Genomic DNA, 10,162 nt, shown 5'->3' on the forward strand with positions numbered 1-10,162 from the left:
CATCAAGAAAAATTATAATTGCACCCAGGCAATGAAGTAAGTAGCACATTACAAAATGGGTTTTGATTTTACAATCGGTAATGAAAAAAAAATTAAAAATTTAATGGAATTTTGTCCGAGAGTGGCATATATTCCAGAATGGTTAACAGCCAATAACCAACTCCTGGAAAGTTATGGAAACTTTCAATTTCAAAATCCCACATGCTGTGTTTCGCCTGTCCTACATTGTATATGGCTTATATCAAAGCATAGGCTTCACTGCTTTTTGGTAACTGCTGACAAAGTTCCACCACACTGGAGAAAGGTTGGCTCTCACTAAACATTGTTTTATTGTTTTCTTATAGCAAACAACATGCTTGGTTTTGGGACACTGGTCAGTACTTCCAATACCTATGATGGATCTGGTGTCGTGACCGTGGAAACGGACCATCCACTCCTCTGGACCATGGCCATCAAAAACTGACCCAGCACCTGGCATCCACAGCCAGGCCTCTGATTTACCTCATCTGCCGCCGACTTATTGCTCAACAAGAACTTTGATTTACAGAAATTTACACCTCTCCGTGGGAAGCCCAGTAGTTTTAAAGATGTTAATGTTTAGATAATCCAGGTAACACAAATGACAGATCCCAATTTTACAGTGAGGGAAAAAAATGATTATTTGTGAAGAAAGTAAATAAGCTCTATTACATTCACTTGGAAAACTTGTGGATTATTCCCCTATAAAATTCAGTACCGATTATTATCATTCCATTTATCCTAGAGAATTGTTTTTGATTTTGAAGCTGAGAAAGTTCTCGGTTGAGGGTCCTTGGTGTTTAACACATCAGCCGCCTCCTGCCCATCCTTAAATCCTTACACCGAAGGCTACGTCTGAGTGTTAATGCTAGAGTCCTCATTGTATAATACGGGAAAAAATTTCCTTTCAGAGTGGGATGTCAGAATAGCACCGTTTTGCCCTGGCCTTACCTGTCTTTGGTATTATCCTTTAAAAATAAATCAAGAATCATTGACCTAATTATTAAATTTGAAAACAGGCAGCCATAGGTGAAGAGAGAAACGGCATGAAAGGTGAATGACAGTTCATAAAGCCCTACTGACGCTTTCACCCCAAGCTTGGCTCTGAGCTGAGTGCACTAGGCTCCAGTGGAGTGACAGATGAGAACTGCCCTCATTGGAATTACAACCAAGGCTGAAGATGTTGTGCATAGGAAACTCATGCACGAAAACTGAATTGTTTCTGACATTACTCAGTCTGAAAAAGCATTGGTTCACAGGCCCCAAAATTAATGCAGAGGACCAGGAAATGAGTTTGACACCTAGTAGTAAGAATCTGGGTCTGAAAGCCTGAGCTCCTGTCCTGGTCCAGACATTCACCCAAGTTCCCGGAACCTTGTCCTGAGCCAGAACCTGGGAGGGGCTGGCGGGGTGATGCCGCAGCTTCCTCCCGCTCCCCCCCTGCCCAGGTTCTAGACCCTGACACCTGGCACTTACCCAGCAGAGAATGCACAGCATTACCAGCTCAGCGGTTCAAACCACATGGGGCACTGAAATGCACTCTTGTTTCTTTTATGAGACCCTCATCTCTCTTCGTACCCTTTTCTATCCTATTTACCAAATGAAATGGTGTCATACAAACCATGACGTGAGGAGAACCCACCCACTAGGTTTTATGAACGCACATCCCCATTTTGCTCTCAAGGACCAGCAGCAGCTCTTTCCTTCCTGGTGTTACAATAAAGCAAGAGTTGGATTTTAAGTGGAGCGTGAAAGGGGAATCAGTTGAGCTGCATGCAGTTGTGAAGGTTCACCACGAGAGGTCAGTTGTGATTATTACGCAAATATAGGAGGTTGGAATCCGATGTCAAATAAAAATACTTAGTGACCAGTGTGCATGTTTGTGGTCCGTTTTTAAGAAAACAGCCCGTTTTCTCAACTGTATTTCATTGTCACCGATCTCTCATAATCAATGTTTCTGTACAAAAAGAAAAAAATTGCCCAAAGGATGTTTAATAACAACAGCACTTCACTCCTCTGATTTCAGCAAGCAGCCAGTATTAATACTTGCTCTAAGCTGCACGGAAGGTCTGCACGAGATCCCATGTGCCAGTGCTTACGCTCTTTCTCTGGACTCGCTGCCCATCTAGAAAAGAGGGATTATATGGAGCACCTGCTTATCTTGCAGGCCTTAGGAAAGACAGGATTGCTTTCAAAGATATTTATAAGCTGGAGAAAAAAGAATAGAAGGGACTGCCATACTAGCGAAGGTGGAGGAAGAACCTTGGGGAATTAAGAAAAAGCAGAAGGGTCAGAGCACAGGTGAGCGGCCCAGACCCTGCACTCCGTGCTGTGCTGTGTGGAAGGCCCCCCTCTAGACCCTGCGGCACGTTCTCCGCCAAACGCACATCCCAGAGCTTCTGTCCCTGTACTGCTGACCTTCCCATTCACAGCAGACACAAGGGCAAAGAAGCCAGGGGAAAGGTCAGTCGAGGTCCTTTAACTCAGAACCCCCAGTGGAAAAACTTAGTACCTAAGACCTCCGAACCACTGCCCTGAACAACATCTGCACAAACTAGAAGGGAGCAGAGTGGTGGCGGGTAAAGTGCGTAGCGTTCTTGACACTTGCACTTTTTATTTCACTTAGAAGTTGAGGTTCAGCCATTACATACTCATTACCAGAAACATACGCTCAACACATAAAAGAAATGACTATTGTTTTAAAATTTTACTACCAAAAAATGCATGTCCTGTTTTTCCTGAAAATCTTAACCAGTGTTACTAAGGGATGCTTAGCCAAGAGAATATAGTTTCTGAAATGTAGTAAGCAGAAGGGGGAAAGCACGGAGACAGCCCACACTCAGCGTCTGCGTATCACGCTGGAGCCACCGGAGGCTCGGGGAGGGTGCTCCCTTCCAGGGAGGGCACCTCTCCCACTTCCTGCCAGGCTATGACCCCGTTCCAGGCCTTAAAGCTGCCTAAGTGCTATTCCTCTATGTGCTTCCTCGCCACATCATCTAAACACGTATCTGTTATGTTTTTACTACAGCAGGAGTATGCGGACGGTGAGATCTCAGGTGCCCAGGCAGCCCCCTCTTCCCACCCTCCGGTTTGGATCCTGACCTCCAGCTCGTAGCCGCAAGGGACACTGGAAGCTGGGCCCTGCTGGCCAAGTGACTTGTGCTTCTCATCCCCTTTGACTTCAGTCTTTTCTTCTTTACGTGGGTCGGACGTGTGGCTTTTATAAATCTCGTGATGGCGACCCCAGGATAGCATCTGGTTACCTAAGTCACTGAGGAGTGAAAGCACACCCTGATGGCTCTTCTCCACAGGCGGCTGGGAGATGACAATGGCCACAGCTCTTGGAACGCTGGTGGGAGTCACGAGACTGAGATGTAGTAAGCCGTTTGTGGTCCAAGGAATTCAGAGTGGGGCCGCTCTCCCAGATGAGGACGGCCAGGGCACTAAATGTCTGTTCCTGAAGTTTTGTTAAGCAGACAGAGCAAGGTTCCCTTGGGACGGGAACTAGGGCCAACCCAGTAGTCAGAGGGGATGCTGAGAGTGAGGGGGAGGTGGCCAGGACAGCCTGCGCATTCACGAAGGTAAGTGCTCAGACATTTGTGTTTGCTTCCACACCTGCGGAATGCATTTTAAACAGACCTTGCTTACTACCCCTGCTCAAATTCATGCCTTCCAGAGTTTTATTTGAACAATCAAAGCTGCTCATGGATTGGACGTGATTGAGACTGATGATATAGGCCAAGTCAGTAAGCAGGAGGAAACTCTTCTACTCCCGAAGGTTCTATGATTATAAAAAGGGTGTGGTCTGAATGGTGACTTTCAAACCCCACTAGAAACACATTCCGTCACACGACCTAGACACACACAAACATGCACACAAGAGTGTGTGCACACACAGTATGCTTTAATAATTTTATTCTAAATTGAAACGAAAAACACCCAGAAATCTCTTCTAGATAGAAAAAACACACCAAGGGGTAGAGTGAAATGCATAAAGGAAATTCTAAAAAATGTGTATGTAAATGCAAGAGTTCTGCATTCTCTCCTAAGACAACATGAGTCTAACTTACCACTTTATCTTCCCCATTTCATAATGACATTCATTCTTATATGTGTGCTAAGAGGAATAACCTGCCAATGACAGCAGGCTGAATGTGATCCTATTTGGGAATAAGAACATCAGTTTAACTTCATTAGGAATGGGGAGGAGAGCTAGATTATTTAAGTTGTGTCCAAAGCATTCCGTTCAGAATAAAATAAATGATCCTTCTAACTGGAGGGAGATGAAAAAAGCCACAAGGTCAAGCCATTCCCAGGGGTCAATATATCGGGAATGGAAAATTCCTGGTACTTATAGTACAAGGCCCTCCTTGCCCACAGCAGATTTCACTTATCCATCACAGTTTTCTCTCTTGATGAGCCCCCGTCTGAGCCTCAGCTCAGAACAGTTCTCCTGGCAGGCATGATCAATTATTCTCCCTTGGCTCAGCACCCCGGAGGCTCAGAGCTAATGTGTGATCTTCCCACTATACACAAAATGTCAAGGCTTACAACCCCAGAAAGAGGTCCTGGCAACATCATTTTCTTCACAGGTTATGAAGGACTTGTTCACTGTACTTAATTCTACCCCTGAAAGCAAGGACTTTGTATGCAGCAAAATAAAAAGAAAGATTAATGCCATCCCTGCAAATGACTTGAAAAAACATCAACAGGACCCTGAGATGACTCAGTTAAGAAATAAGAAATTTCTCCTAATAGACCTATAGATCCCTGAGAACCAAGAAATCTAAGACACACAATAGTGTGTTAGCCTAAAGGTTGTAAAAAAGGTTTTTAACTAACAGTAAAAGGCATTGATAAAAGATTACAAACCATACCTTAAATATTTCTTTCAAAAATACCATCAAATCCTAAAGACTAGTGAATATTTAAAAGCCAGTTATATTTTGAACAATAAACATGGGAAATTAGGGATATAAAATTCTGCAGAACTGAACTAGAGTCCCATCTGAGAGGCATAATTAATTCTGTGCTTAGTTGCTTAACATGGTGAATCCTCTGCTAGACTATAAACCCCTTGGGAGCATGGATTTGGGGTTTCACGGTATCTGCTCCATTCTCAGTCTTCATGTCGGGCCTCGTCTGCAGCAGGTGTGCAGGAAATCAGTGTGTGGTCCCACTGGTGCAGGAACGAGCCTCCCCACCTGTACCCGGGACCCAGGAACAGTGCATGGCTTCCCTAGTCCCTGAAAGCTGCTGTTCTTTTCCTTCCCTGATCCCCCAAGATTTAAGTAGGTATGCTAAAGTTTCACTGAATAGGTTCCTCAACCCTAAAGATAAAATCCCCAATTCTAGATTGGACAGACAGGGTTTAATAGATACTCAATCACTCACATATCTGAAAAAATAAATAAGGTTCAAAGCACCAAGGCCGGGCTTAAAGACATCATCCAAAGCAAAGCCCAGCTAGTAACAAACTCAAAAGGCCAAGGAATTTTAAGTCGCTTGAAAGAGACGGAAGGAAAATGAAAGCCATGAGGCAACGGACAACAGAGGTTTGGGAAATCAGTATGGACTAAAAGAATCAAGGTCAAAATAAATGTAAAGAGCATGTGTGAGTGGCCTAAATTGCCGGGGGAAAAAAGGAAAGAATATGAGATTAACAAAGAAATTTTTCAGAGTTAGAAATCTTGTGGCTGGAGCTGTTTTCAGCTTTGGGGGGTTCAAGGAACGACCATGGCTGTCCCAAGTCAAAGTGGACTGCAGACAAGAACACAGGTTATTTTGAAATAGTTGGAGACCATGACGTTCGATTCCAATATTTTCTCTATTTGTGTTTACATCTACTTGTTCCAAAGATGACCTACCTTTAGCTCGCACAAGAAAACAGCCTGAGGAGTCTAAAACCATTAAAAAATAAATGGTATGTTATCTCCAACTGAATTACCCATACTAAACCTCATTATTTGTTATTCTGATTTAGTGTTCTCTATTAGTAGATAGCACTGTTAACTTTTTAAAAGGTATAAATGCCACAAAAGGATTCTTATGAAAAAAAAATGATCTTATCCAAAAAACCAGCCTTCCGATCTTATTTATGTAGTTTACTCAGCAAATATTTGTAGAACGCATGACCAGCTTTCTATGTAACAGTAAGACACTCTACTCACATAAAAATTCCTATACTTTGTCCCACCAGCCCCTGCTGGATAACCCCAATGATTTTACCATCGTCTGTTATAAAATTAGAAAAATAATCATCTCAAAAATAGCAAGGCTTTCAATACTATGGCTATGGGACCAAATATAGGAAGGGTATAGAGTAAGGGATTTCTTAAAATAATAGAGAAGTTTTACCTTTTTTTGTACCATAGGAAATATTAAGTGTCTGCCAGTTCTCTCTCTACTGTGTCAACTTCATTAATTTCAGAAATACTTTTCACTCTACATTTCATTCCCTGTTCATGAAAAAAAATTTCCTAGGCCCCAGTGGTCTACACATTCTGCTCTTTTATTTTCAGGCCTTAAAATTCAAGGAGCCTACATGAGTAATGAGATGAGGAGAAACGGTGCAGAAAGTTGTTGGGAAGCTTTTTGTTGGTGAATTTATTGTGCATATTTTGAAGTTGACCTTTTAATCCAAGTTTTTATTCAATTCCACTGCAAGGAATTGAGCAACACAGTCAGTTTGAATATTTGTATGCCAGTGGCACTGAAGAACGATTTTACGGGGAACAAGTCACAGATTAAATCACGAAGAAGCCAATATATTCTTTTTAAGGCTAAATGGAGGTGGGATAGATTTTTTTTTTTTTTAGGAAGAAAGTTTTCCAACAAAAAGAAAAATTCATTTTCCTGATTTCTTCTCCAAAGGAGATGTTGCTAGTAATTGTGTGTCTTATGTGAATACAGAAATGGTGTGAATCACCCTGACGCCACCGTTACTCACTCCCATCTTCACGAAAAATAGCTTACCACAAGTTGCTCTAAGGTTAACCTTTCCCCTGGGTACGTGTGTAATTTTTAAAAGCTGAAGCTCCATAGCACAAAAATCAAGGAAGTAATAGTAGAGTCAAAGGGGACAAGATGAATGGATTGGCTACAAATTCAGAGTAACAGAAGCCCCAAGTTACTATAGTTTCCACTTATTCCTATTCTGGCCTTCTCGAAACATTCCACACACCAGGACCTTTTGGAGACTTTATGGGAGGCACAATTCATCTTAACATAAAAAAGAATCTCCTGACAATTTTGCCACCCGACAACCACAGAATGCCAGGGCTAGCACCCCGGGGCTCAGTCCAAGGCTGAACAAACCCTCGTGGGGCCCTGGTCTCTAAATTAAGCTCCAAGATTCTATGTTAACTCCCCAGGAGATCCAGTGTAGACCTACATCAAGTCTGAGGGAGAGGATACATCTGTTTCCTAGATTGTGCTCCTTATGAAGACCATCAGAAGCGATCTTAACTTCATATTTTTTACAGATGTATTCTTAGGGCCTCATTGAAAATTTACTGCTACCGCATCTGCCCGGCAGCATCCTAGGCTGCAGATTTCTAGCTGGCAAAGTGACCTCTCTAACAATGCAGATGGAAGGGCAGAGATGAAAATGAGTCAGCCTGGTTCCATGAGGTCCAAAGTCCCAGGCAGGAGATGAGATGAACCCTGTGCCACTTCATTAGAATAACGAGTTAACTTCCGGGGCGCCTGGGTGGCTCAGTCGTTAAGCATCTGCCTTCGGCTCAGGTCATGATCCCAGGGTCCTGGGATCGAGCCCCGCATCGGGCTCCCTGCTCAGCGGGAAGCCTGCTTCTCCCTCTCCCACTCCCCCTGCTTGTGTTCCCTCTCTCGCTGTGTCTCTCTCTGTCAAATAAATAAAAATATTTTTAAAAAATAAAATAACGAGTTAACTTCCAATAAAGCAGAAAATCCAGTTGAGTGGGACCTTCAAATTGACATACTGCTGTCCTTTAACACAGATCTGAGTGTCTCCTGCAAGGCCGACACTGGGGTCCAGGGATGCCCTCACTGGCTCCCATTACCGTGAGACGGGTGAGGGACAGAGAGAGCTGGGAGAAAGGGGGAAGAACGAGAGGAAAGACGTGCGGGAAGGTAGACAAGAAAGTGGGCACAAGGAGACCTGCACTTCGGGTAGAACAGTGGGGAAAGAAGAGAGACGGAAATCGGCTTCCTTTTCTCGCCCACTTGGAATGCTAACGAGCATCAGCTTCCAGCGCGGACACCACCCGTTCACACGTGGTACAAGATGGCCCTTTATGGACCCGGTAAGAGCGGCCTGGGAGCAGTCTGTCACAGGGGGTGATGTTAAGAGCAAAAAGGACACCGTGCATATGAACATGTTGGTCACAATTATGTAAATATCAGACAATACTGGAAGAGAATATATTTAAACTTTTTACCATGGTTAGCTTTGACTAATTGTAGGTAACTTTTTCTTCCATCTACTTCTGCCCTTTTTCTACATTTTTAAAGAAAATAAGCATCATATTCAGTCACATTTTATTTTTTGAAACAGAATTGGAGTATTCAATTTAAACTATAGGTAAGAAAAAATAAACTGTCACATTTTAATAAAACCCACTTTCTAACACTACAAAGACATTCGCCCAAGCAGACAGGCCCAGAGGGACCCACAGAGGCAGACGCAGTCAGATTCTCCAAGGCACTGATAAGCAGGAGCACGCAGAAGGACAGAACCTGACTTACATGCACAGGATGGATGCCATTGCAGAGACCCCGACTGTCTGATTCATTCTGTAGTTTCTCACACACCGAGGGAGAGCATTAATTCTATTTTTCTAAAACACACACTTTTTTCCTCTTCCATAAACAAAATTTCAGCTTTTCATTCAGTCAGGTATTCATTCAACAAACATTACAGAGCATCTCCTCCTTGAATTCCATCCCAATCCTTACAATCACAACACCCTCAACCCTACCTTGTGCTCACTTGCAAAGCCCAAACCCTGCTGAAATCCAAATTTCTATCTCCCCTGCACCTGGAAATAGCTAGAGAGAAACACACAACCATGATGACTGGCCCCATTTTAAGTTAAATATGTACAAACATACATATATCCTGTTCTTTAGTGGGTCCTTCATGGTGTCCAGCAATTAGACGACATGTCCTCAATCCAGTCACCCTGACATCAATTTTTCCTCTGCCCTGGACCATCCTCACTGGCATCAGCAAATACCATTTTAAATTCTTCTATTGACCCCACTTCCTCTATCTACTACCACTTCATTTCTTTATATTTTCCTTTGTAGTAAACTCCTTTCAAGCTGTCTAAATAAATAAAGGCACTTTTTCTAATTCCCCTCCTCCCATTTCTCTCTTAAACCCACATTGGGGTGATTTCTTGCCCCCCACCCATGCCCCCAAACCACAGTCTTTATGGGCACCACTGGCATCCATATGGGTAAAGCCAATGATGAAGGCTCAATCCTCATCTGACTTGACCTAGTGGGAATATTTAATACAATGATCACATTCTTCCTTTCCCTTCCAGAAATCACACTCTCCTGGTTTTACTCCTAATTCACTGGTTGCTGGTTCTCTGTACCTTCTAGAAGCTTTCCCCAGCCTTTTAACACACTGCTCCTAAGTCCTCCCTCTTTCCTTTTTTTTTTTTTTCTTGAGAGAGAGAGTGTCAGTGGGTGGTGGAAGGGGGGAGGTGGAGGGGCAGAGGGAGAGAGAGAATCCCAAGCAGGGTCCTTGCCCAGCGCGGAACCCAACGTGAGCTCAGTCTCTTGACCCTGAGATCATGACCTGAGCTGAAACCAAGAGTCGGATTCTTAACCCACCGTGGCACCCAGGCACACCTCCCTCTTTTCTTTTATATTGTCTGCTCAGCCTCTTCGTGATTTCACCTGGTATATGGCTTCAGACAACGTCTGCGAGGAGAGTCACCTATCCCACTGTCTACTAGACATCTTACCCTGATATCCGAGACTCTTCACCCCTAGCACTCCCACCACTAACCCTGTGGTGGTGTCCCCCAAGCCTGCTCCAACGACGACTTTCCCCACCTCAGCTGATGACAATCCCATCCTTCCAGGCACTCAAGCCCAAAGCCCTGAGTCTGTCTCCTCTTTCTCTCACAATTGGTAGCCCTACTTT

General features: G+C 43.7%; 1 protein-coding gene across 12 annotated transcripts in view; it reads left to right on the top strand.

The window, feature by feature from the left end:
- TPK1 (thiamin pyrophosphokinase 1) overlaps nucleotides 1–7,099 on the top strand; it is a 346,106-nt gene extending 339,007 nt beyond the window's left edge. For all 12 annotated transcript variants that reach the window (XM_045864113.3, XM_045864115.3, XM_064575817.1 and 9 more), the window contains one exon: nucleotides 345–7,099. In XM_045864113.3, the coding sequence (XP_045720069.1) occupies nucleotides 345–463 (119 nt within the window). In that variant the 3' untranslated portion in view covers nucleotides 464–7,099. The remainder of the gene's footprint in view (nucleotides 1–344) is intronic.
- The last annotated feature ends 3,063 nt before the right edge of the window (nucleotides 7,100–10,162 follow it).

The sequence above is a fragment of the Mirounga angustirostris genome, unplaced genomic scaffold (genome assembly GCF_029215605.1).
Source record: "Mirounga angustirostris isolate CCGP_5_RB_7025 unplaced genomic scaffold, mMirAng1.0.hap1 SCAF_12, whole genome shotgun sequence".
Classification (NCBI taxonomy): domain Eukaryota; kingdom Metazoa; phylum Chordata; class Mammalia; order Carnivora; family Phocidae; genus Mirounga; species Mirounga angustirostris.